This window comes from Betta splendens, chromosome 4 (assembly GCF_900634795.4).
Source record: "Betta splendens chromosome 4, fBetSpl5.4, whole genome shotgun sequence".
Taxonomy (NCBI): Eukaryota; Metazoa; Chordata; class Actinopteri; order Anabantiformes; family Osphronemidae; genus Betta; species Betta splendens.
The window spans coordinates 14461187-14488791 of record NC_040884.2 but is presented as its reverse complement, the minus strand read 5'-3'; the positions used below and the strand labels follow the sequence as shown (position 1 = coordinate 14488791).

Genomic DNA, 27605 nt, shown 5'->3' with positions numbered 1-27605 from the left:
TGTCCAGCTGACGACCCCTGACGATGGAGTGAGAAACAGCAAGCAACGACGCTCCAGTGATCTGATGTCTCCCTAAAAGCCAAGCAAACGGTGCCTCAGAATTAAACAAACGAATGCACAAATACTACAGCCTGGTGTAGTATACTACAGCTCCAGATACACATCAGTGAACTCTTAACATCCTTCGTTCCCCTTTGACGCCTGACGTGTGTTGTGTCTCGGATCCTTCAAAACGTGATGCTTCTCATGATAAGACTCAAAGGAGTCTGTATCCGCAGCCAGAGCACTGAGAACCAGCAGCGCTGTCACATTAGGCACTTATCACTTATTACCACCATGAATTCCAGAATATGTCTTAGTGCAGTGTGAGGTTTGAGCCTGATGTTCATGTGCTACAGAAATGACTGGATGATTGATCCAATCTAAAATAACAGCTGTACCGGTCTGAGAGCAGCACATGGATCTCATTTATCAGGTTTTTCAGTTGTTCTTGGACTCCGGCGTCCATTTCTTTGAATGAGAATGTAGCGCTGATTTATTGGTTCTATTCAGTGGTTAAGTTGAGTGTGAAAATGTCAAAATAAAAGATACATGTTGTAGCTCTAGAGAGAGATACACAAAAATAGCTATTCCATGGACACAAAAATCTCACAGAAAACCCAAGATCTTTAAAATCGTACACGAGTCAGTTTACAGTAATTTAACAAGGTGGAATCCGTTTTAACCGCAGCATGGGTCATTAACCTAGTTAATGTGTCAAACTGTATTAAACAAACCCTAACAAAGTCACAGATCAGGTGTGTGTTGTGTGTGTGTGTGTGTGTGTGTGTGTGTGTGTGTGTGTGTGTGTGTGTGTGTGTGTGTGTGTGTGTGTGTGTGTGTGTGTGTGAGTGAATTGGAAGCTGAGGGAGGAGGAGGACACATTAAACAGAGGTTCTGTGTCCTGTCATCACTCTGTCTAGACAGGACACCTCCTAGACCTAATGAGGTATTTGTGTATCCGTACCAACCCCTTTTACTCATACACATGCACAACCGCACACACACACGTGGACACGTCACTGAACATCTTGGTTGTGTTCATCCTGCGAGACGTTTTTATTAAAGAGGTAAAGGTCAGAGGAAAGTTCACGGAGGAAGATTACGCACACGTCCTTCCAACTCGCCAAATGAGGGGGGAGTGTGCTCCAAAACCCAAGGAATGCTTCCACCTGGCTCTGACGAGGAGCGCTGAATCTTCCACAGTAATTACACTGCTTTGATTGCTAAGTTTCACACACACACACAGACACACACACACACATACACATACACATACACATACACACACACACACACACACACACACACACACACACACACACACACACACACACACACACACACACCTTATCTCAGTAATCAGCTCTTTTCACTCAGTCAAAGGAACTATGTGGAGCTGCTGCAGGTTTACTGCTTTTGATGCCTGTGTGGTATTTTGTGTTGGCAAACAGCACACCGAGGTATTTCAATAATTCTCCCGATAATAAATGCGTAAACACGGACGATCTCGCTGAGGTTGTTTGTTGAAGACATAGTTGATGAAGTTTAGCAATTCCTTTATTTTTACAACACAACTCATAAAAGTTCTGCTCACAAAATCCTAGAATTGTCCTCTCCTCCCCGCTCCGGCGGTGAACTTGGTTGCCCCGGAAACGCTCTCCGCTTGGATGACAGGCGCTCCGCCGTCAAACTCGCGCTGCAAAGCCTGGGCAGACGGAGAGAGAAAGGTTAAAGGAAAACTTCAGCGATTTTCAATGGGGGTTGACCCAAACGATGGCAGGAAGTATTTAAGAATGAAGGGCCACTCCATCTTTTCTAAGCAGAGAAATTACAATTTATTCATCTGCAAAAGTCCCCTGAGACATTTCAGGGGACTTTCTGCCATGTGCACACAGACTACAAATACTTCTTCCTGTTTATTTCTGCACCTGCCACATAAATGGTCGGGCTGAGAGGGGGCGGAGCTACACGACAGGTATGTCCAATCACCGCAGCTCAGGTGATTTGTCAGGGAGCAATGCATTATGGGTATTGTAGGATATGACCATTTTCAGCCACAACATATATTGATTCCGTTTTCCCTGTTTTCTCTGGACATAGACCATTAATGTTAGATGTTTTGGCACATTTTTGCTGATTAAATGTAAAACATTTATAACACAACTTGTTCAAAGTATCGCTTTAAAAGGTCACTCGATGACTGGATGAGTTTTGCTGTTTTTGTTTGTTTCAGGCGTACCTGCGTGAAGGAGGGAGCGTCGTAGCAGCTGTAGAAGGCCGAGGAGCGGTCGGCCCGTAGACACTGCTGGGGGAAGGCGCTGATCTGCTCCGCTAACTCCACTGCAGCCTGTAAAGCTGTGGTCACAATATAAAGTGGGTCCAGTGCGGTGATCCAGGTAAACGCGTCCGCGACTATGCTTATAATATACTGTACGTGGAACAACTGCATCATGGGAAAGGCCTATAATCGATTTGTTGCTGGCCTTGTATTTTAATACAAAAACCACAATCATTATTACGCTGCTGCTCCTCACACACACCACTCTGCCTGGTCATCCACATAAAAGCTGTGGACCACATCTAGATTAATCCTATGGAAAAAAAGAACCATGCCCCATGATGCCACACTTTGATGATGGTGTGTGTGTGTGTGTGTGTGTGTGTGAGCTGCTACTTCTTCGCTTTCTTCTGATGTTGAGCCTGCGCTAAGTGATCATCCCTCAAAGAGGCCAATTAGGCCGAGGCTCGATTGTGGGAAGAGGCACTTCCTAAAAGAGTTAAGCTAATCTGCCGCTAACATCTGAGGAGACAGGGGAGGGACTCGCACGTCGAGCTTCGAGGAGCACATGGAAAGGCTTTCTGGGGATTTAAGGACAGAGCAGCGTTCAGGCATTGGAATAACACAGGAAACGGCGTATAGAAACGTTTGCGTATCCGCCGCTCGGACGGGAGGCGGTCGTAAAAAGCAGCGTTAATGTTGAGTTACAGCCGCGCTGTGGTGTGGGAGCGAAATAAAGAAAACAGATCCACTGGAACTGATTTAGCTCACGCATGATTCTGACCAAAGTTACCTACAGGAGAGTTTCCTAAAATCTGCTTCCTGAGTAAAACTGGGCCACAGGCCTGTTTGTGTTCGATGTCCACACGTCTGCCCATCGCAGTGAGTAACGATTCCTACTCTCCCCAGCAGATGTGGAACCTCCTGCTCCTCACATCTCATCCACTTGCCTTCAAATGCATTACATCACAAACTTTTGCTTTTTGAGCACCTGTGTAATAAACACCTTAAACAATCCCCGTTACGCCGGGCCTCCAGTACCTTGGCCTTCGGGAACAACTCTGTTGGCCAGTCCGTACGCCAGAGCCTCCTGCGCTCCAACGGGCCGGCCCGTCAGGATCAGGTCGAGGGCTCTCGACAAACCAATGAGATGAGGGAGTCGCACTGTGCCTCCGTCGATGAGCGGGACACCTGGAATGAGAAAAAAAAATATGATAAAAGCCCTTCAAGCAGCAACTAATTATGAAAACAATGACACTTTGTGGCGACTTAGACACTTCTTCTAAAATTACCTTCTTTAACCTTTAACCTTTCGGTTACTTAACTCCACAAAGTCAGAGAATATGTAGAAAACTGTGCCAGAATGTTGGGTTCAGGTCACTTAAGCTGTGTGAAAACAGCTGAAGAAACATTTCAAATGCATAATATACTGCTGGCACCGATCTGCGTTACAGCCGCCGGGGGAACAAGGTTTTGAAACAGTTTCACCCCTTCACTGGAACTGTGCTTTGTTTCCTTCGGCATACACAAACCCAAAGTCCTACTTACTCCCAGTCCCACTGGAGGCATTTACATTATTATTGTGTTCACTACAGAGAGCGAGTACGAGACGGGAACGTGGAGCGGGAGTACCGCGAGGGGCGGCAAGCTCCTGGCATCCGTCCTAATTTCTCCAGCTGCAACTGGCACACTTTCTCCTTCAGCTCCCAGGTTCCACGCCACAATCCCGGCTCCCTAATTCCTCCAGATCGCTAACTCTACTCGACCGCCTCTCGCTGAGAGCACATGTGTCCTACATGTTTTCCTAACCTCAAATCATCGCGCCAGCCCCCTGTTCTGTGGGGAGTCATGGAAATACTGTGATTCTATTGATCCTCGGCAGGTTGCTCCCTGTCTCCGTCATCTTAATTAAATCGGGGCACATGGAACACCAGCGTGGGACCAACCCAGAGGCCTTGCTTGGGTTCAGAAAGTCGGCACATATGGCGCCCTGGTGGGCAGGAACATGTGCAGGCGGCTCCACTGTATGCAAGTATGACATTTGACTTGTGTTTCGGTCATCCACCATTACAGGAGTAAATGAGATGTAAATTACACAGAGTACGGCTGCGCACGCGGAGCCAAAGACATGGAACTTTACACCGAAACCCCTTCAGAGGAATAACAGAGATCCTTGCAGGTGTGTGTGATTCAGGAGGAGACAACAACCAAATGTTTTCCTATCACACACACGCACACTGATGCATCCTCAGTCACACAGGATCTCATTTCCAATGCTCTCAAACAAGCTCATTTTAACTGATTACATGTTTTTTTAACACTTAAAATAAAATAAAACTTTGTTGGAAACATATGGCCACATATTTTATGACAATCTCATACAAGTCAAACTGCTGGAAGGCCAGTGGGGTTAAGGGAATGAACCGCGATCATGTGTTTTTGGGATTGGTCTGGAATTTCCCATTTCTGAATCATAATTAGAGACAGCACGGACAAGGATTTAAGAAATCACAACTGGGCAAGGCACCGCTGGATCTTGTGTTGCATCCAAAATTAATTGCTACTAAATGTGCCTCCAACAAGAACTGGTTAAGGAACCACCTGAAGTATGTTATCAAACTATATTAAAATACGTGTATTAAGGCCTTCAGTTAGTTAATTAGTACTTATTATATATACTTATTATCTATACTTATTAGGTTAGATTTATTTGTTTTTTCTATTTATTGAAGTATCAATTTAAAACCCAATTGTCACTTTTCTTTTATTGCTCTTTTAAATTATTAAACTATTCATTCACTACATTTGGCATGAAATATTTGAACTACTCTCTATCTGCTCCTCTAATCTGTGAACATAAGCCCTGCCTGACAGATTCAAGAGCTTCCCTATCTGTGTCCAGCACTCTCACCTTTGATTACAAGACATGAAAAGGATGGAAAAGAAGCCACAGACAGTGACAGGAAGCTGACTTGAGAATGTGAGAGGCACACAGGGCTGAAGTGAAGCAAAAAGACAGATCCTGGCTCAAAGAGTGACAGATAAAGGTTGACCTCCCGTCTGTCTGCGGTGCTGCTGCTGGCACCGCCGCTATCAGCGGGCAGATGGATCTCCGCTCTTATCTGCAGCACTCGTCTGCAGCACCTCCACCCATCAGCCTCCTCTCCCTCTCTTCCTCTGACTGTTCCGTCTCCAATGTGTCCTGTTTGCACAGATCCAATATTATGTCCCACCTGTGACATCATGTTGCATATCCCTGACGTACTTGTACTTAAAAAGCACATTTGGCTGAGACCAATTCTGTATTAGAAGTTGCATAAAGGAAAAAGTTTGGCTGTGATTCTAATGCAAGATACTAAAATTAGGCAGCAGCCGCAAAACAAAAGTGTGAATTCATCCTCTCCGAGCTGAACGTTTGGAAAGGAGCCCTGCCTTCATGTACAGAGCTGATAAGCCCATTGTTAGTAGCAGAGTTGTACATGAGTCAGCAAAGCCAATTGTTCAACAACTAGATATAAGAACATGTTCTTCCTGCATCAACGCTTATCTGACTGACGAAGCAATAAAACAGCTTGTATTTATCGCCTGGCTGCATAATGTAAGGCAAAGTGTACAACACACATGGGTTTGAGTTCCTTGTCAGATACGGCTGATGACCTGAGAGCGACACGCTTAAGCGTCCTGACCACATCAAAACAAAGCCAACTACAGAGGCCCATGAGGGCAGCGAGGTTGGGTTTGATGTGCATTAACCACGTCCGGAAAACTGAAGGCTGAAAGGACAGAAGAGGTGAGATGAAAAGGAATTCAGACTTAGAACAGAGGAGGTTTCCACACAGATGAATTCTATGCATTAGGTGATTTACTACCAGGGCTGCGTGGCATAGCTACACTAGAGCAACATTATCTGAGGCCACCAAGACTAGAAATGCACTATAAAGCAGGCGAATGGTAGAGGAGCTGCAAAAAAGCTCATTTTCCAACAAGGAGAGGCACGCAGGTCATTTAGACTCCAATGGGTCGTCATCAACATCATCCATATTTTGTCATATATTTACCCAGGACATATACGCTGCGTGCATTCACTGTTTATGGAAAAGGAGGCTGACATTTCAGCAGTGGTGCTTTTGAGGTGAGGTGACGCCATCGCTGGACTATGTCACTCAGCTTTAGCAGGTGTTTGAATTGGCTGATGTCATGTCAGCTTTGGAATGAGCTCTGGCTCCGAGTTCAACATGTGGCTTCTCCTCCTCTGCGTCTGTTCCTCGTCCAGGTAAGTGGCGCGACGGAGAGGAAGGACGAGATATATGCGAAGACTGCGCGTATTGCGTTTCGGTTCTTATTGTCGTGGGTTCATTCGGGGAGGAATCGGTTTAACAGGTGCGACTTGGGTGGGTGGTTGTAAGAAGAGTGTGCTGAAGCTCTCATTCTATGCTTTTCCATTTTTATGGAATGTGAGTTGAGCATTAATGCAACCTATTTTAAGCCTCCCTCCCTTTGGGGTCGATTCTTATTTGCTCTGTGATGTTCCTCTGGTTTAAGGCACTAAAATAACATCAGGGCATTAGGTAATCACCGTGGTTTTTAATTCGGGTCTCCACATTCAACGGGGCAAAAGACACTAAAACCAGACTCCTGTGACGCAACCATCTCCTCCTTCTCATTTCCTCCATGGCCGGGCAGAGGGGCCCCAGACAGGAAGCCACAGCTTCGGCAGCCAATCACGTGCCAGAAAGCTGTCAAATCCTTGTGGTCGCCATTGGCCCACATCAGAGCGGCGCAGGGAGCGGAGGCTTTTTCGACTCCAAAGCCACCAGGGATTCCCTCCGGCTGCTGCCATCTGTATCCAACCCAAAAACGGTTGCAGAATCCGACCAATTAAAGGCCGAAATTCACATCGAATCATGACAAAACTGAGTTCAGGTTATTTTTGTTTTCCGGCTTGTTATTTTAAGGCACTGCTGAAAAACGTCACATGCTGTCGAAAACTGGCCGCGATGTCTTTTAGAGACGAGGTGAAGATGATGCTGGGTGGGAACGTGACTGCACAAAGTGGGGTTTTAACAAGTGGCCGAAGGCTAAATGCGCATGTGAATTAAAACCACAGCGGTTTCAATTAAACCGGAGGAAACATCGCAAACGTGTTGACAAACAAGTCTGTGAGGCAATCAAGAGGCTGAGAATTAATTACAGGGAGGAAATGTGCAACTTGATGTGTTTAAACCGCAGCAATGCTCCTTTCTGCCTCCCAAACATACTTTGGAAATGATGCAGGAGGTCCGAGTACAAGTCGTGGATAGGATTTGATCCGAATGGGACGAACGGAGAGCAGATTTGTGCGTGGGTTGGACAAATCTGGTCATTTTGTGTCCGGATGGGCAGTGAGACGGCGCGTTAATAAAAAAAATAACGAAGCGGGGAGACGGACGCTTGGCCTGGCAGCGAGGACTCCTGCCAGACAGTCTGGGTACAGTCAGACAATCAGACAGGGGCAATGCCAGGATGCTCCTCCGTTAAATTACACGTCTGGGATGATAAACACTGCATGTTTACACTCTAAATCTCATACTGTCAGTAAATTATAGTACACGTTTATAAACACCATGGTCGTATTTTTAGCCCTTCAGCAACATGGCTGAAGCACTGACAGCTATATAAGAGATGAAGCCAACCACCGTTCACAGGGATCGGGATGAGCTTAAAATGTTTACAGCAGGAGATCCAAAGGACTGCTTGTGCTTTTCAAAATGCACCAGCATCAGCAGTCAAGCTACGCCAGTAAGCTACAAGGCTGCCGAGAGAGGAACATGTTGTTTATGAGGAAATTGTGTGACATAAATAATGTGTAAACCCTGTTTGGCCCTGCGGTGGAAACCTGGCAGTTGGTTACGCTTCCTCTTCTACTTATCAAGACTGCCCAGCAGACTGTGGTCACGGTGCCAGAAGGTTACGGTCACTGGTGTTATCGTGTTACAACTCCGTCCTCTCGCACAAACAGGAGGAGACGGGGGGGCGATAACAGAAACAGCAACAAAACAAAAAAAAATAGAAACACGAGCCACTTCCTGGCATCGGGAATATGTGTCGATACACAGAAAAACAAGAGGATCCATCAATGGGCCGATATAATCAGACACAGAAACGAAGGCCTCGAAATAAAAGAAAGCCCTCCACGGGGTTGTATGAGCAAGGCATGAACAGTGGCGGGTTTAAAAGCCGAAGGCTGGCACAGCGGTGACAGGTAGAGTGTGAGACGTACCGAAGCGCCGGCAGAACACCCCCATGACGGCGCTCTCCTCCACCACCCTCAGATCCGCCAGCAGAGCCAGCTCCAGCCCTCCGGCCACAGCGAAGCCGCTGACCGCCGCTATCAGCGGCTTGGACAGCTGCAGGCGGGACGGACCCTGGAGGGAAACACTCCATTAGTACTCAGGCCGTATCCATCCCGTACTGGTTGGCTTCTGCATCCCATTGGTTTGTCTACCAAGAATGTACCGGGTTTCATTTCTCGAAGTGATGAACAAAAGGGAAACAAGCGATCTGAGCGCTGGCTGCCGTGTTCTCTGCGTGAGACACGCTGCTGTAATTTTCAGCACAGGAGGTCCACTCGAGCCAAAACCCCGAACATGCAATTCAAACATATTTCGTGGAGCTCACTGCATCATTTGATCCAGACTCTTCGAGTGAAGGGGTGAACTTTCTGCGTGCCCATTTAAATACAGACTTTAATGGAATTCCACTCAATCATTGTCACGCTCTGACAGCATCCCCATCACCAACTGATGTCTGACCATATTTTTAAGCCATTTTATAAAAATATTTGTCCCTCCATAACATCATAAGGAAATATAGATACAGGCCTCACTAACAAAACACAGACCGAACAGCGCTCACCATCGGTCCCGGACCCTTGGTGACATCTTGCTCCAATTTGAGGGAGGCCGTGTGATTGGCCAGCTCTTTTAGATCATAACCAGCGCAGAAATTCCCTCCTGGAAGAGACCACAAAATTACAAAGTATGGCAGCTGGAAAGTCGGAGAGGAAAGGAAAATGATGCGGATGAAAAAACAACAAGTTGAGCTCGAGTCTGAGGGCTGCAATTTGGACGGAGGTTCGCGCCGGGCCGGCTGGCGCACAAATGCTTCTCTTCCCTGAAGAGCTTAAATCAAACGTAAAGACGCATGATCGCGCATGTGCTCACACACACAGATGCACATATTCAGCATTCTCATTAATAAAGAGCAACATACTCCAACCGCAGCCCCTTTTTTTTGGATTTGTGTGCTAATTACCACATTTCCCAGGAGACCTCCAAACGCTACAGTATGTCACAGGCATCAGGCTGCGACTCATAAAAACCTCCTTCATCCGTAATGTCACAGTAATGAGAAGGATTATAATAAACACATGTCCCAACAACACCCATCAGCTCAGAGCTTTGATCACATCAAGTGGCAATTATGGAAAAGCAGTGTCATGCTGTTGATGGGAGTAACAACATGACAAAGCTCCCGAAGCCTCCAAAGCAGAGGCCACGTCGAGAGACGCGGCTCATGCAGATTTTTTTTCGCTTCATAACGAGGCTTTGTTCCATCCAAGTTCAGCTAAACATGCGCCTTCGGTGACACGGCTGCGTTGACATCTAGATTGTTCCCGACCACAGAAATCTGAATCCCAAACGCTCCAAATATGTGGCCGCATATTCCAAACCTGGAGAAAGTGATTACTCTTAATGTCAGGAGTGAAACAGAAAAAACACGAGCGCTGTAAAGCGAGAGCCGGGAGAGTGATTGTGTTGGTGCTAATTTGAGCAAAATGGATTCCTTATGTTTTGAAAAATGCATCGCGGCTCGGACCTCGTCATTTCATTACTCTGACAGATTGCTAATCGCCGCCGAAGGCCGACCGCCTTGAGTCGACACAACCCGCTGACAGGACGATTACAGACACTGTTGCAATAGCACAGTTCTGCTGGAACAACCCACTCCTGACCCACGTCATTCGAGTCACTATTATTAATTACTCACACACTGTTTTCAGTTCATAGCAGTGAAGTGGCCATTAGTCCAAGCAGAGTACGTACAATGCTGACTCTCGAGGCTGCCGGGCACTTTATATAGCAGACTGGTTGACCCAGCTTGAAGACATTATTTCCACTGAGGGAAGGTGTTCACTTTAGTGTGTGTGATGATTATTTTTAGAGGTATTAGAAGTCAAGGCGTGATTCTGGCTTTGGACAGCTGAGAGAGAGCAGGCCACCTTGCAGGTGTGTCTGTGTGTGTGCGCTTCAGCTGAATCTAAACGCTCAAAAAAGACGTGAAAGTGATAGAGTGAGAGCTAAAAGCACATATGAAAACCCATTGAAGCTACACTAAACGTGTTCTCATTCATACAGTATATTTTACCCTTATACTTCTCTAACCTTTCCCATGCAGGACGGCAACATTCAAGTCTGGGTCACTGTCGAAGGCCTTCAGCTCCTCCAGCAGACGCCTCGCAGTCTCCTGGTTCACCGCATTACGCACCTCAGGCCTGTTTATCGCCACAGTAACCACGGCCCCCCTTCGCTCGGAGACCACAGTCTGACCTGCAACTAAGGACAGAGAATGAGGATGATGCACAGACACAGACCACAACACTTAGAAAGAGGCCAAGTGAGACTCATTAAACTTCACAGTAGGAGGGAAAGTAAATCCTCTTATGTGGCTGATAAAATAAAGACAGAATGAAAGATGAGATGGTCTAGGTTGAGGTGAGGGTCTTGGCTTGTGCTCTGTAGTATAGTATAATACAGAAGTGGATGAAGTCTTGCCAGATAATCCAAATGTCAACTGCATCCAGAGAGAAGAGTAAGGAAAACAAAGCTGCTGGACGCATTACCCCCTCTAACAGAGGCTTTTCTCAGGACGCGGAGCTGCTAAGCGAAACTCGGTGAGGTGAGACACAACAAAGTGAAGGTAATTTGTCTCACTTAGGCCGTTCTACTCTACTACGCCTCACGCAGTGAAGTGTGTGCAAGACAGTGGAAAGTGTTGCTTTCCACCTTATTTCAAAGCTACATTTTAGAGGCCTGCAACTGTGGGCAGCAGCCAGGGAACCAGGAGGACAAGGAAGCTGCAGTACAGACTAAAGGTTCGTTTCATTAGTGATATTAAGTAATGTCTAAGTAGATTTCCAAAGTACACTTTATGCAGTAAGCAGGCACTTGTAAGTGTGAATGTGTAGTGTTTTAACTGGTCTTAAGACTAAACAGACAGCTTTTAAAACACTAAGTTATTAAATTTAAAAAGTAAACTTAAATACACGCTATGTATTTGTTATGCTTTCTGTTTACAGTCTGATTTTACTAATTTTCTCCCACAGAACTCAATAAATTAGTTTCTGCTTTTAGATTGTTTAAAACAACATGAAAACAAAGTAGTTTTTTTTCAAACAGCAACAGTAGCAAAACGCCTTGATGGAAAGTGAATTTCACACTAAGATGATGGCAGATTTTACACACAGTCAGGAGAAATTCACGCACCGACTTAATAAGGCACACGTACAATATGACTGAGCCTCAGGTGCGCCTCGCGCTAACATTGCTGCGGCCCTGCTGCCGCCTGCTGTCACGTCGCGGTATGACGTCACCGCGTGTCTTCCCACATACCTGTTTCCGAGTCTTCACCTCCGGCTGCGCTGCTGTAGGATTTAGCTGAAATAAAACCTGTCTTTATCGACTCTCCCGATATTCTACATCGATAGACACCTGCTAAAATTGCTGTAAACGACCGTATATATTTTAGAGCCATTCTTACCACTTAACAGAAAAAAACTAAAAACTCCGGGGTTAAAAGTTAGTGAAACTGTTTGATATATTAGTTGCCTGCTGCGGTAAATAAATGTAAATACTTAAAATATTCTTCTGGTGTGTCTCGAAAAAAGGGTGGTTGTTGCCCTTTGCTAATGTTTACTTTGATTTGAAGGTGCAACACTTTATTGTCTCCCCCAGAAACAATAACATCGCACATAGTTCTGGGTTACGATGGTGCATTGCAGTGGTAAAAACTATGAATGCACAGCTGAGGGCGACATTGAACCACGTTCAGTCAGTGGTTTCCTTCTGCAGTGCAACGTACACTGCCTTAATAAAAAAGGACTAGACTTAATCATCACAAAACTCAGCGTGGTAAACTTCGACAGGAACTGGTTGTCGGTCTGTTTGTCACCAGTGGGTAGTAGGTATATTCATTGCTTACTGTACAGTAAGTAATCCAGTTACACCAGAGATTGTATTTCTGTTTGTACCCAAGGCACAGGCACAAGAATGTTGGATAAGAGCTCAGCCTCCAGAGTGTGGAGATTACCTATTACACCAGGCGAGCTGCAAAGGTCTGTTGAAGGGCAATGACAGGACCAGTGTGTGCTTAGTTGTTAAAGGAGTCACACAAATAGGAATATAATCTTAAATAGTGCCTTCAATAAGCTTTTAGTTCAGCTATTATCAATTTATATAATTAACTTAAGTCAGGATTTGTAATACACTGTTTATCAAAATGCATTAAGTTTTCATTTAGAGAGGTGAAGTTTTAATCTTTAAATAATGAAAGCGGAATCATCAGATTTGATTTTTTTTTTAATAAAAGATTTCGCTTTTGTGTTATTTTTACAGAGTTTAAGGCATCATGCACAAAATAATAAGACAAACTAAAGGCAATATGCTTACCCTCTACGAGAAATTATATGTCGTAACATTTGAGGATTTGCTGTTAAATTCGTACAAACATGGCATGTAAGCTGGCATGTCAATGAATCTCAAAGCAGAATACCTGCTTTCACAGTTTTTGTAAACATGGCTTTGAGCAAAACAGGGCCAAGGAAAAGACAAGAGAAGAGGACTGCATGCTTCAATGTGGGTCAAGGCTTCCCTGAAAAGCATGCAATGCACCATAAATCATATTTACAATGCATTTTTACTCTCAACTGAGATATTTTTAATTGTATCCATTAACATTAAGACATTTAAAAGTTTGTAGACAATAACAGACAAGACATGTGTCCATAATATTCCCCAATCTATGACCTCCAACATCATTCAAGACAAAAAACAAAACACTACAAGATTTTTTTAAACACATTAAGCTCTATAGGACTTCCAGATAAATACTGAAATATGAAGAATATTACAACCTTACAAAAAGGTTTTGATATTTCTCAGATCAGTTTTATTTCATTTGGCGTGAAACGGCCCAACCGGGGCGAAAACCTAGACGTTAAAAAAAATCTTGTAGTGTCAACTATGGCAGACATCCCGGTGGCGCCGGTAGATTTGGCACAGTTGTGTCCAGTTGTGCTCTTCTGTGGCGCTCAGTGTGCGTTATACTATATTGAAGACCATGGATAGATACTGTTCATATGAAACCTGAATCCAGCCATCCTGGTCTGTATCGTACCGCCTGAACACATCAGTCAACCTCTGTGTGAAGAAGGGAACACGGTGACATTCAGCAATGCAGTATCCAAAGGTTAACAATTATTTCTATAGATTAGGCCATCAAGTGCAAGTGTCTTTACATTTACTGTTGTACTTCTACAACGCTGACTACTACATCTACATGAGGTCAGTCATTTAGAGCAAAACGAATGGCTGCCCTGCTTTAGAAATGTTCTGATGGCATAAGGAGTAACACATTAAGAGAGAAAGGCTGCAGTCACAGTTCTGTATTTTCCACTATGAGCATGAAATTACTGAAAGAGTACAAAACAGCTCAAGTGGAAGTTTGATGTATTTTTTAATCTATTTTTATAAGGACAACAAAAAAAATTCTTTAGCCTCTTGCTAAATAATAAATTGCTACAGTGGTTCAAGTCCTAAACCTGACGACATTGTCTGTGTATTTACGCGTATATTGTAAATGTTTAGATTTAGATGCAAGTTACCTGAAGTACAATACAGCACTGAATAAAGTCATCAAAGGCCACCTGTCCCTTCCTCTGGCGATCAAACTTCTCTATCAGCGTGCCGTAGAACTGGTCTGATAAACGATAGCCTGTACACAACAACACAATCATCAGTTGAAGATCATGATTAAGATTTTAACTTTCAACAACAGGCAGAGGTAGCTGAGACATGTTAGGATGTAGAATTACTGCTTCCAGGAACATCTAAAGAAATATGCATACTGGGCTACTCACCAAATCCAGTCAGTGCCTGCTTGAGCTCGATCTTGTCTATGAAGCCAGAGTTGTCTCTGTCATAGGTCCTGAAGATGTTCTGCCAATCTGTGATGTACTTCCACACGCCGGCAAACTCGTTGAAGTTCACCCCGCCTTTATTCTCCCTGTCAAACATGGCTGAAGGAAAGAGCAGCAATGTTGTGACACACACCAACACCACAATATGGGCTGAGACAGATTGCAGTTTTTAAAGCACGGTCACAGAACTGTGGATCGTGAACAGTGGGACGGATGGAGGCTGCTCACACTTGACTAACTCCTGTCTCACAAGACGGGAAACTGCTTAATACAACCCGTCAATGCTCCACTCGTCACCCCCATGCGGTTCAATCCAATTACCTCCCAACAAAGGGAGTTTTATCGCAGGATATGCTTCCTGCTGGGGGACTATTAAACAATGGATTTAAAGATTACAGTACAGTGGGAAAAGGGAGGCAAAGGAATTAGAGGGATTTACTCTGCAAGTCAGACAGCAAACACAGGGAGAGTACATACGAGATCCAGATAAAGACATTTTTACAATATTTTTGACGAGAAGCTGTGGTTCTACTGAGCATAAGGGAGGCAGTAAAAGATCCAGTGCATGCACTAACAACCATAAACAATAAATCAGTTTGGGTTTGTTAGTGTACAGTCTGACCTTCACACCCATTGTGCAGTAGAATAGAGTTCTTCTTTTGCTTCAGCTACATCGTAACTGTCTAAAGAGTGTTGGACAGATTTACATTTGAAGTCGGAGGCAATCAGCAGCTGCTTTTCAAGACGCTATTCCTCATTTCCTTTGTAAAGCTCTGGTCCTGCTCCTTTTATTAAGGGCTGCCTGCAGTTTCCACTAAACCCTTGCTTAATGAAGTTAGAAACGAGTTTGCCTGTGACCTCACTCAATTCAGAGCAGAATTGGTTTATCTGGTTGTCATGGAGATAAGGCAAATAAACAACACAAAGCATGTGAACAAACAGGCGGCTGTGGCGAACGACGGCTGCGTCACTGTCAGCGCATACTTACATATGATGGAGCGAACTGTCACAGGGTTGAAAGGAGTCCATGTGCCTGTGAGACAGAAAAAGACCAATGATGGTTACACACCAATGAAACCATACAGACCATGACTGAAAATTTATTTACTTTGTCACAATATGAAAGATGAAATATCTTCTTTATTATTCTAGAAAATGAGCAAAAAACACCTTTTAATCTTAAATGCCAAGTCTTGAAATACTTTAGAATATACCTGTTTCTATGGTCAGAACAAAAATTTTGCACCACGGGTTTAACCGAGCGTTTATACTTTACAGCCTTCTTCACACTCCGTTCTAAGACAGAGAGATTTATCGGGGAATTATCAAAAGGAAATGCCTGCTGACTCACCGCCTCACTTTATTCCAGACAGGCCTCTAAGTCAAGACCACAATAAAGAGGAGTAAGTGTGGGAGGATGCAGCGGAGAGGAGGCAAGCGAGAGAATTTCAAAGAAACATGAAAGAGAAGGACCGAAATGCAAAAGGCAGAGAGAAAGTCAGATGAGCAAAGGCAACGCCAGAAGAGACGCGAGAGAGTTGAATATTGGCCATTTATATTTAATGCCGTCCTTAGTAAACTATGCTCTTTAGCACATTTCTCCTCTCAATCCTATCAGCAGACTAATAAAGCACTTGCAGTATTAACATTTAGATGGCATTAGGTGAACATTTTGAGCATTGTCTGTCAGCAAAGCAAGTCTAAGATCTTAGATAAAGTGCTCTTTAAGAAAAATATTAGAAAAATATTTTATTTTATTGATGATATAGTTTTACTTCCACTTCAGAACACATCAGCATGTTTTCTTATATTAATAAGTGTGATTTTCTAGTACTACAGTGAAGCTGTTTTGGGACCTGAAGCTACACATTAGATCCCTCCCTACATGTTATACTGGAACTCTGATCTGAAATTCCACTTACGACAATTGGCATTAGTGATCAGTTCTGCAAACGGGGATTTATTGACTCAGACCCAGGACACACTTAAATCAGTGGCACACTCTTGAGCCCAGACCTCCCCCCCTTCGCAACAGGAGCCTCAACAGAACTAATGAATAATGCAATAATCACCATATTTGTGCTCTCACATCACTGAAGTGCCCTGGTACAAAATCCCACAACAAAACAAGCTTCCATGTATTTTTAAAGCACCCTCATGGTGAAGCTTGAGGCGTGACTCCGTCAGTGAGCCAGCCTGTAAACCACCACCATCACGTTAATCTACTCTGAGACTGGATGTCGACATACACCTCCCCGTGGGCTGGTGCCATCGCCTTCCCAGTTTGATGCTCACACAGACAAGTACTCCAGGAGCTTTAGAATATTCCACTCGCACCAACTCTGTCTACCAACACACACACACACACACACACACACACACACTTCACACCGGTAGCTAACTGTGACGTCACCAATGTGCCCAAGACAGTCTGCGGCTCTGTGCGGGGTGCTCAGCATTAGCTGGCATGTTTACGTACGTCTGTGTTTGCCTCTGACTGCCAACTGGGACAATGCACCCTCTGTCCAGTCCGCACACTGGGCTCTCACACTGGGGAGCTTCACTGCCAGTGGTGCAGGGAGGGCAGAGACAGGCGGCGGGTGGAAAACAGTCAACTGACCACAGTATAAAAATATATGTACAGCTCACAGACACGTTTATACACACACGCGACACATAAAGAGGTTTTTACAGACAGCAACCATGTGCTCTCTCAGTCGGGTCCACACTTTCAATGGCTATTACTGGTCCTACACACTTAAAAAGGTAACTGAAGGAGAAGCATAAATCTGTACGTGGGTGAGTAGGGGTGCACGACAGCAAGACGGTACAATATCTGTTCACTGCTGCATGACGGGAGGATAAAAATTATATACTTACAGCAAATGGTGCAACTATAAAGGTATTAGATCCAGAGCCAATCATCAGTGGTTGTACATTAGGGACAGGGAGAGGGAGGAGGAGAGTGAGGACAAATGGAGAGGAACGGAGGTGCGGCAAGAATCAATCTTGAAAGTCATCCAGTCTCACAGAGGAATTAAGTGAAATAATAACCTGCCAGTTGAAAGAGATCCTTTGAAATGCTCGAAAAAGTGGCATTATCTCACAGAGAGCACTCCAAAGTATCAAAACATTCAAGTTGGAAACTGTTTTAAATATTCTATCGTGTTGGCAGATTTTTCAGCACGACAACAAAAAGACTTGGCACTCAGCGAAAGATAAGAGGACATGTTACAGTGAACACCGTAAATGCAAAAATACAGGCACTGAAGGCAGAGCACTGGAAAGCGAGATAAGAGGGAGGAAGAGTGTGTGGTGCACGATCAGCAGAGGATGGAGGAGAGTAAACAGCAACAAGCCCAGCCTCCAGGGCCTCGGGACTTTTAACTATGCAGAGGGGAACAGAAGAGGTGGATGAAGAAGAACAAGGTCGGGAGGGACGGCAGCAGCCTTCAGACAGAGCGAGGCTGACGGTGTACAACCGAAGCAAGTTAAAATAGCACTTGAAGGAAGGGCCACCATACACAGCGGCAGTGTTTGGCGGCTGCAGCGAGTGAACTGCAGGACAGGATGCAATGCAGCATGTTCGGCTTCGCTGGCTCTGCTCCGTGTCACAATGAGCCTAATGAACTGGCACAGACTGGACTGGGAGACCTGCCATCTCACACACACACGCACATATACACATATACACACACACACACGCGCGCACACACACACACTCACACCAAGGAGCATGTACTGTACGTCTGCACAGGTCTGTGAAAACAAGACTACTCGCTGGCTTGATGAGCGCAGACGATGCCGACAACTCACACACATTGTGGAGAAAAGCACAAGTATACGCTGAGGACGATCAGTATGCTGTGCCAGAGCCACTGCGCAGTCTGATATCAGCTTCCCTCACTGCTGCTGCGGGCTTCACTCTTTTCTGTGAAGCAACTTGCTCAGAAGTCTACGAGAATCTGTCCCAGTGTTACACTATAGGAAGCGCATGTTATTTTAATGAGAATCCCCCCAACTTTAACCTGTGCTCCGGCTTCTGGGCAGAGCGTGCTCTGAAATGCACACCCCATTAATCATTACCGTATTTCGACCCAGTGGACTCGTTGGAAGCAAGGTCAAGGAGCGATGATGCTGGGGCTGTGCGTGTGCGGCCACGGATATGGGTTTTTCACAGCTGTCCTCGGTCCACGCAAGAACACAGACCACGACATGTATCGTTTGCTGAATGCTCACTAAACGGCCGTATGGACTCATAAATCTGGTTTAATGTTTTAACAGGTCCACAGGGAACTGAACCATTAAACGTGTTTGATTCCTCCTCGACACAGATTAAACAGGAGTAGGAACCGCTGGAAATTCTTCACTTGCAGCTTTTACCCTCAGCTTTTAAACCCTCAGTTTATTAGACTAATCATTTTAATCAATCTTTCCTTGACATTCTTTCGCCTTTTACCAGTAAATTCTCCACCTCAAAAAGCACAAGGTTTTCTCCCCGATCGCTGTTTGTGGTAATGATTTTCCATGTTCATGTGCACACAACTGCCCTACTGCTGTTAAAGCGCTTCGCTGGCCGCCATCACAGGGACAACAGGACATCCACTGTATGAGTGTGTGCTGTGAGGCCAAACTGAGACTTTTCACCTGCTTCTTTTTTGTCTTGAGACTAGAACTTTACTCCCTTCACCTTCCACTCTGGGATAAAAATAAGCCCCCCAATCCATTTTCTCCTAAGTCTCGGCTAAATCAAAGAGAGACGCAGGGAAATGATGTGTGGCGAGGAGACTAGGGAGGGAACACGGGGAAGCTGGGAGGAGAAAAGAGAATCAAAGATGAGGAAAGCGAGGGAGATAAAAATCAAAGCGCAAATGGTCAGAAATGTGAAACGTAATTAGAGGTGGTGGGATTTTAGAGAAAAAAAAAAAGTGTAACGAACCATTTGATAAGGCCTGCTGAAGCTCCGAGTCTGATATCACTCCGCTCCGGTCCTTGTCAACCCTGGGGAGGCAAGCAGAGATTAGATACCGGCTGCATGAACCACACACTCCAACACATAAAACCAGCACTCGCCAGCTGAAACTTTATCCTCCCGCTCACATGTTACTACATCAACAGTCCCCTGGAAATGAATGGAGCTCTATTAACGGCACGAGCAAGTAGACGAGCTCCCGGGAGACCAGCCAGACAACACAATGTGTGTGTATGTGTTGATCTGGAGGGAACAAAGTGGAGGTTAATGCTGGCAACCACTCACACAGCGTTTGTGCTAGTTTATCACAGTCACTGTAAAAAAGCAGAAATACTTTCCAGGCGCATCATCGAACTACGTTTAACACGTGTCATGACCTCATTAAAGCTAAAACTATCTGTTCTAGAATTACATTTTCTTTCACTTGCTAAATCACCTCTCTAAATGTTGCCCATTTGGCAGCGTGAGCATGAAGGCATGTTTATGAAGCTCCTCAATTAGCCATGAGCATTTCTGAGTCAGGCGTTAACAGGTGGGGTTATGACGCGCCGCAGGCTTCACAGTTACGACATGCAGCCGAACGTCCAGTGACTCAGCCGTTCCTTAGCGACCTGCCTGCTCCAATGTGTCAACACTCGTGAAATCCTCCAGAGCAGAGCGAGGGGAAAGAGACGGGAACCCCCTCCCAGATGGAAAAAACAGCGCTGGGTTTCCACTCACAGCTGTGACGCCTCATATGCTCCGTCCACAGCCTCCATTAAGGGGTGGCGCTCAGCTTTAGGTCTCAGTGAAGGGGTGTATGCTGTAGAGGTATGTATAAGGAGACCTGCCCGTCCTTGGAGAGAAAACAGCTCTGCTCATTGCCTGCTAGTATATAATAAGAGCGTTGTCACGGTGGAAGTGAGGGGTGGTTGGGTTAATGGGGGCGGTGGGCTCCACAGCCTTTAACAAACACGGATTAACTAAAAGACGCCAGTGTGTAGAGTCGAGTCTCTGTCCATTTATCAACTTCCTTAGTCTAACGCATTCACTCAGCCTCAGGTGAAGCTGCGTTTTCGAGTTTTAAAACAGTCACGACGTCATTAAAAGTCCGTCTCGCCTACAGCACGAGAGAATCAAACCATCTGGCGTGTCGGTCTCAGTGCAGCGAAACAGGAAGTGCCTGTAAATCAGTGGCTTGAGCTTAAAACCACGGCCCAGTCACTGAAGCTGCCTCCATTTTCCCGTGATTCAAAGTTTCCTACTAAGCAATCAGGTTGGAATATGGCTTGGGGAACAAGACCTGCCCTACTTTCCATATTAACGCTCCTAAAGTGGAGAGAAAGGAACGTTTCTAAATTAAGGCCGCATTCACAAAACCTTGCAAGTTGTCCAAGAGTCCGTTTCCACTGTTGCTTTTCCTGTTTGGAGTCGTGAAGTGAATCTGTTCCCAGTTAGACAGACATTCCTACGCGGTTCTAGCCTCAGCTTAGAGCAATATTTGAGAAAAACTGCAGAATAATGTCACCCACCACTGGGGAGAGACGGACAATGAAATGAGTGTGTTCACGTAGCAGTGTGTGGCTCAAGTTGAGTGAATTGCCCAAAGCTGTGCAACAGTGGGACAGTGAGTCATAGACTGGAAGGTATGTGTACGTGTGTGTGAATGTGAAGGAGAGGGAGAGAGGCGTCCTCCGCTGACTGAGATCACGTGACTGAGGGGATTCCAACGGTGCTCCGACAGAAACCGGCCAAAGGGCGACAGAGGAGGCGAAACACTGTTCATGTGAGAGGTGACTGTGTGTGGTCATATAAGTCATAATAACATACTGATGACTCAACGTGTACACACCACAGCCTTGGTCACGAGGATGAGAGGAAGACAAAGGAGAATCAATACGAGCATCGCATCAGACGAAATGTTTACACTTGACCTGATTTCCAATGGGCTTTGCAGCGTGCTGTGTATAAATAATTCAGCGTTAGCGTGATTCAAGCCATGCACTGCCTGCAGCATCTCAATGTTGTGAGAAAGCAAAGCGGCGCTGCAGTATTATGTAACTCCATAGCTTACTATGACCACGGGCCAAGGCATATCAACTACTCCGCTCCCCGTCTGCTACGATGACCTTCTCAGATGCTGACACACTTCTGACCCACGCGGCGGTGACACTGGGAGATGTGACTGTGAGCGGCTGCCACCGATGCAACGACTCAACACATGATCCTAATTATTGTCAAACAGCCTTCCATTGTCCCATAAACAGACGCACAGAGGTCAGATTTCTGTAAGGAAACTAAATGAGAGGCTGATGTTTGCTGACTTGGTGCAGAGAGGAGCAGGGACATACGTCAATTATTCTCTAAGTCTAGTCTTTTGACAGGAGAGCCTGAGGCGTTCAAGGACTCCTGGAGGTCCCTGGACATCAGTTTGTGAAGACTTTGTGGTGCAGTAGACGGTCCTCTGCCTACTTATTAAACAGCCGAGCACGTACATCAAGCTGCTGTGTGTTGTGTTGTGTTGTGTTGTGTTGTGTTGTGTTGTGTGTCTGAGAAGTGAGCCGCTCGGTGACGTGTACTTGCTACTGTACAGTACGACGTGTGGAAGTATTTCCAGGAAGCTCCGTGAGTGAGAGAGAGGCACCCTCGAACCCGATAAATCACTAATGTCACTGCGGAGCTCCGGCTGGCGGTCGTAAACAGTTAAAGGGACACAACATATGCAACACAACACGGGAAGTTCTGAAAAAAAAGCACGAGCTGTGGGAATGAAACGCGCCTCGTCGCCACGCAGCCCACTCCGCTCTCCGTCCCCGTGAACGACAGCACTTTTCAATGCGCCGAAACACACGCCGTGTGGTTTTTTTCTTCCCCTCTTTACTCACCTCTGGAAGATATTCCACAAAAACCCTTGGTCCGGAGGAGCGTTGATGTGCGGGGGAGCTCTGTACGGACTGTGACACGCCATTTTAAAGCAAAAGCGCTGTCAAAATTGTGCTAGAACGACCGACAGCCTGCGTTTCCTCCCGCTGTAGTTTCTCCTTTCAGCGGCTCCAGTCAGACTCCACCGCCCTGCCTTCTGGAGGGCGTGGCCGAGGACTCAGACTCCTCCCCCCTCAGTGACGTCTCATTTCCCTCCCTTTCGATTGAGTAAAAATAGCCGCTATGACAATTTAGGCTAAACCAGGGTGAATATTTTTTATCATTAATTAACTATTAATTAACCATTTGTTGTATTCTAGCTATTCTGGCAACATATTAAAGCTTTGCCATAGTAAAATATTGAATATTTCAGTTGCATCGCAGTTCAACACACATATTACTGTATGTTTATTAGAAGATAAATTGTTTTATTTTCTTGTTTGTGAATATATCACGACTGTTTATGTTTAATGCTAGGAATCTCAGTATCTGATTGATCAAGTGCGACATTGGGGAATCTCACGATAGATCATCAGGTTTTCTTTACCTTTTGGATGCAACCATAAACACTGGAAAATGTTTTACTACCCAGATGTCCTTCAGATCTATAGTGAATGTTCTTCCACAATTTGACGAGTTTAAAACATATTTTAATAAAGCCAGATCATTAGGGTAACGTCCCACTGTTCAGAATGCTAAATGTGCTTTGGGATCTCGGTTAGCAGCCACCAAAGGAATCGAAGTTAATCGCAGAGAGCTTCTCAAAGCAGAAGTCAGACAAACATCGAAAGAAAGTACTACACATGAAAATTACGTTTACATGAAAAGTATAGTTTAATTACTAGCATGTGAATAGAATGAATGTGATGAGGTACACAAACTCAATACTCAACGCGCACATATTTGGATAAACACAAATACAGTCTATAGAGGTAGACCTCATGTACAAAGATCAAACTAATTCAAACAAAGGAACGTTTGTATAAAGTATAAACAGTTTTCTGCTTCTGTTACTATAATTATAGTCTAGTCATGATTTGTTGAACAACAGACACTAATAGTTGTGAAACAAAAACAGAGGCCAGTAAAGGTTATTCTAAATTTAATCATCCTTGTGTACTAACACATTAGCATTGTGGTAGTTTTTTAACTATCTAATACTAATAATCTTGTATTAATAATCACAAACAATTGTGCTCTTATAAATAAAACCTATATTGTATGAATTAGCCTTTATTACACACACAATGATGTTTTAGCAAGTTTTTTTCATTTTTTTTTTACAGCGGGAACATTCTGGACTGTGTGACAACTGAAATTCCTCCACAACAATCTCACCTGCTAAGCTCTCAGTTCTCTCTACCTGTCCCCAGTTGCAGTATGGAGTGGTTATAGCTTTCCACCGGCAGTGCGACTTCCTTCTTGATGAAAGAAAAGGAACAAGCAGACACACAAACACTAGAAACGGTTGCAGCGCTTCTTTATGTTTCGTTTAATGCAAAAAATATCCTGCAATGTCCTGATAAGTGAGACAAAGGAAGAAACTTTGTATGTAGTCTGGTTTAATATCTATGAAATCGAGTAGTAAAGTGAATTGGCAAATACTGATATGTGAAATGTAGAATGCAGAGCGATGCTGTTTTGGTGTGAAAACACAACAACATAATGCGTGTTTCTTATACGGCCCTTAATAAAAACAGGGAAGGAGCAATATCATCATACCCAACTCAGCAGTCTCCATTCATCTGGTTTTGCTTTACACTCCCACACTGATATTGCTGCCGACAGATACGCACTCGCGCTATTGTCGTGGTTGATGAAAACAGTGAAATACAATGTGAGATGATAAGCTGTTAGAGAAGCCAAGAAAACAGCTTTGTTGTCGTACATTGTTTGTTCTCGGTTGCGGCGCTTGGATATAGCAATGTCATTTTAATCAATCCATCAGGGGAACAGAATAGAACTTCCAAAGGCTGTGACTAGCAATTGTGGAAAGATGTAATCTAAGTCATAAACATGGAATAGTAGGGTTCATCATCTCCATCATCTCATATATTTACATTTAATACAACATGTGACACAAAGATCTTTCTTTGATTCAACTTTATTTTACCAAAAAAAATTTAAAAGCCAAAAAAATTTAAATAAAGAGAAAATAAAGTGTTGTATTACTGCAGGACTCGTTCCCTCATTGTTCATGCCTTACATCCATCAAAGATGAGATGTGTGAAAGCCCATTTCTGTTTTCCAGAGGAAGCTCAACAGACCTTTGAGAGGCTGAAACGCATCCCCGTCGACATGCCTGGGACTAACAGGTTTGCACGCACACATATTTAATGCATAACCTCTCATGTTTGCAGATTCCATAAGTGGATTCCTACAGTGTTCTGTTCTTTGACGAGGCTCATTGAATGTTATGAATGCATATTTTAAACACAAAGACTAACAGTGCAGATACAAGTATGGCGTTATTATTTAACATAACATATACTCTATATACATATACTAATTCGGTCAAAATTTTGGATGTGACTGACAGCCTGTACCTGCTGGAGCTCAGGACATGGTCTTTGGTCTCAGAGTAGACTGACTACCCAGCCCCTATGAGATGCTTCAGGTAAAATGCATAATCTATAAAGTTCATGTTATGTTGTTTATGTTTAAGATCCATCACTCCTCATAACACCTTTAAGCATAGGGACGCGCATCTAGTGACAGGATGTACGTCAGTCACACTAACACATATAGTTTACCACCAAAACCAAAAGGTCTTGTCTTCATTTTGTTTGTGCACAGAGCACAAATTTTCATGAGTTTTCTTTTCAGCTTTTTTTTTCTTTGTGATCTCATGCATGTAATGCTGTTTATTCGCAGGCTGAGTTTGTGATTGAAGCCGTGGATTCACAGCACTCCCTGGCGCCCAGGCCTCACACCACACTCAACATGGAGGGTGAGAGAAAGACGTTAACATCTGAAATACAGTAGCTGTGCTCAGAGGTTTCTGCCTTATATGTTTTAAAATGTGAGCAAATACTAGCAAATTCAACACAGAATCCTATTTAGACTCATTAGAGAAGGTTAACTTTAAGGAAGAATACAGATGATCTGATAGTTATGGATGTGCAAGCGCTTTCACAGAGCGTGGACAAAAGATTTCCAAGTTGCTATTACTTGTTGCAGGTGGGTCCTGGTTAGCCGTGGGTCTGGACACTAAACCTTTACTCATTGCTTTGGCAGCAGACTGTGAATGTGCACGTGTGTGTGCTTGTTTGTCACTGGAGCTGCAGCACAGCTCTCAGCAGCGTCAGCAGTGAACTGCATCAGCTGATCCAGTCCATTTGGACTTGATCAGATTTGTTCTAATTACATGCGCTCAGTTTGCCCACAGATTTCCTTGGCTCCACTTTCAGTTCCCTACTCCTACATTGCACCTCCTGACTCTCTTTCTATACAAGCATTTGGAGGGAGCTGATCCCTTTCGAAGCCGCAGCCTGAGAGACAGACATGCAGAGCAGTTTCATAGGGAAATCGGCTTCTGCGTTGCACCAGTATCTCTGTGTTCACGTTGTTCAGCTGTTATGCAGTGATTCCAATATATCTGCCAATATGCATCTGCACCAGTCAAGTTAATGAAAGGTTAATTGAAGTTTTACACACCAGATTATTAATATATGACACATCATTTCTCTGTGTGCGTGCGAGGTCATCAGAGGTGGAGGAGATCAGTGGATGTAAAGCACCAATGCGCTCTATTGACCAGTGAGTGTCCTCTTGCTAGTCTGTATCTGTTAACACCATGTAATACCCAGTCTGTGGTTTAAATTGCACACAATACCTGAATTCATGCCCTCCAGGTGGGGTGGGTAGGATGGGCTATATGTTACTGTTTTCAGACTGACAGATAGAAGTTGGAGCAGAGCAGGACTGTGTGTTTATCCTGGATGTGAAGTCAGGCGAGCTAGAGACGACCCTGCAGCATGTGGCATCAGAACGTTCCTGTGGATGGGGTGACACCTGGCTGATGTGGCCCGTCACTAGTGATTTTCTGTTTGTGCTGTGGAAAAGTGCCAAATGTTCAGGTTTACAATATTTTTCTTTGTCCAAATGTTCATTTGCTGATGTCCAAAATCCAAGAATGGCAAACCGTGGGAAGGACTTGATGTTGTTACTGATTTAAATTTACACAAAGTGACTCATGAGCGGCTCCTTTTAGTTTTGGAAACAAGCTACGGAGACGACACGTACGTCAGCACCAAGGATTTGCACTGTGTGTCGTCAGGCCTGATATTCTGTAATCATTCGCCTCTGATGCTTTGGGCAGGTGGTGGTCGCAGACGTTGGCTGGCCTGTGCAGACCCTCAGATCCAGATAGCCAACAGAACAAAGGTGCCATAGATTGGAGTCCCACTATATTCTGTCAACCAACAACACAGTGCACAGTAGTTTACAGTAGCAAAGGCTTGGACTTGATGTCAAGTTTCATCTGCACCACATGGTTCTGGTTCTGTTTACCCTCCTGACTCCCAGCTTCAAGTTATTCTGAACTTTGAGCTCTGACGTGTATCATCTCATTAAAGTTTTGCATCTCTCTCAATCATGTATCAAAGGTTCCATGACACTGACCAGCAGCGTGTTAAGTCCTCTGTCAGCTCCTATAATCAAAGTTCTACCATCAAAGTGTTTTCGCCGGAGTGTTAGTCAATTAAATCTGTCTCTCTTCCTGATCTTTAAACCCACTGCAACAGTGCTCATTGATTCTTCTGTTCTCTCGCCACTTTTTTCCCTTCACGTATCCCTCACTTCTTTCTCTAATCTGCTCTGAGAGACTATATTTGACCACTACCCACACTCTCTCTCTCACACGTGTTTTGTTCTTTCTTGATGCTGACCTTGCAGTGAATGCAGCTCCAATAACAAAGCTTGTGGCAGCTTGTTAGTAGTGCAGGCTCTGTCAAGGAGAAAATGACATTATTAGAACCAGGTGGTGGCGTCTTTTAAGTCTCATCAAAAGCTTTCTGAGCTTCACAACCAGTTTATTGGTCTGAAGAAGAGACAAGCTGACAATCAGAGACAAACAACACATTCACTTCTGGTCACTTTTATATAATAAATGTTACTGTAACCAGCTGACCCCACACAGGTAGACATTACCCTCTCCTAGGATTCTATAAGTCACC

The 27605-nt window shown here is 44.6% G+C and overlaps 3 protein-coding genes across 4 annotated transcripts in view; 1 reads left to right on the top strand and 2 right to left on the bottom strand.

Annotated features, from left to right (window-relative positions):
* fen1 (flap structure-specific endonuclease 1) overlaps nucleotides 1-27605 on the top strand; it is a 210552-nt gene that overhangs the window by 153009 nt on the left and 29938 nt on the right. The gene's annotated exons all lie outside the window — the stretch shown is intronic.
* On the bottom strand, nucleotides 1063-12306 carry zgc:101569 (uncharacterized protein LOC449822 homolog). Of its 2 annotated transcripts, XM_029149182.3 has the most exons (8): nucleotides 11971-12306; nucleotides 10744-10914; nucleotides 9215-9312; nucleotides 8580-8724; nucleotides 3362-3511; nucleotides 2282-2397; nucleotides 1637-1747; nucleotides 1063-1265 (listed from the first exon to the last, which is right to left on the bottom strand). In XM_029149182.3, the coding sequence occupies exons 1-7, from the start codon at nucleotides 12110-12112 to the stop codon at nucleotides 1643-1645; spliced, it is 927 nt and encodes a 308-aa protein (XP_029005015.1). In that variant the 5' UTR covers nucleotides 12113-12306; the 3' UTR covers nucleotides 1063-1265; nucleotides 1637-1642. The 2 variants fall into 2 exon arrangements, with proteins under 2 accessions (XP_029005015.1, XP_029005014.1); XM_029149181.3 differs by lacking the exon at nucleotides 1063-1265 and having other exon boundaries at nucleotides 1582-1747.
* On the bottom strand, nucleotides 13152-22572 carry pdcd6 (programmed cell death 6). The gene is made up of 6 exons (XM_029148351.3): nucleotides 22392-22572; nucleotides 19495-19556; nucleotides 15544-15588; nucleotides 14496-14654; nucleotides 14241-14350; nucleotides 13152-13776 (listed from the first exon to the last, which is right to left on the bottom strand). The coding sequence occupies exons 1-6, from the start codon at nucleotides 22472-22474 to the stop codon at nucleotides 13678-13680; spliced, it is 558 nt and encodes a 185-aa protein (XP_029004184.1). The 5' UTR covers nucleotides 22475-22572; the 3' UTR covers nucleotides 13152-13677.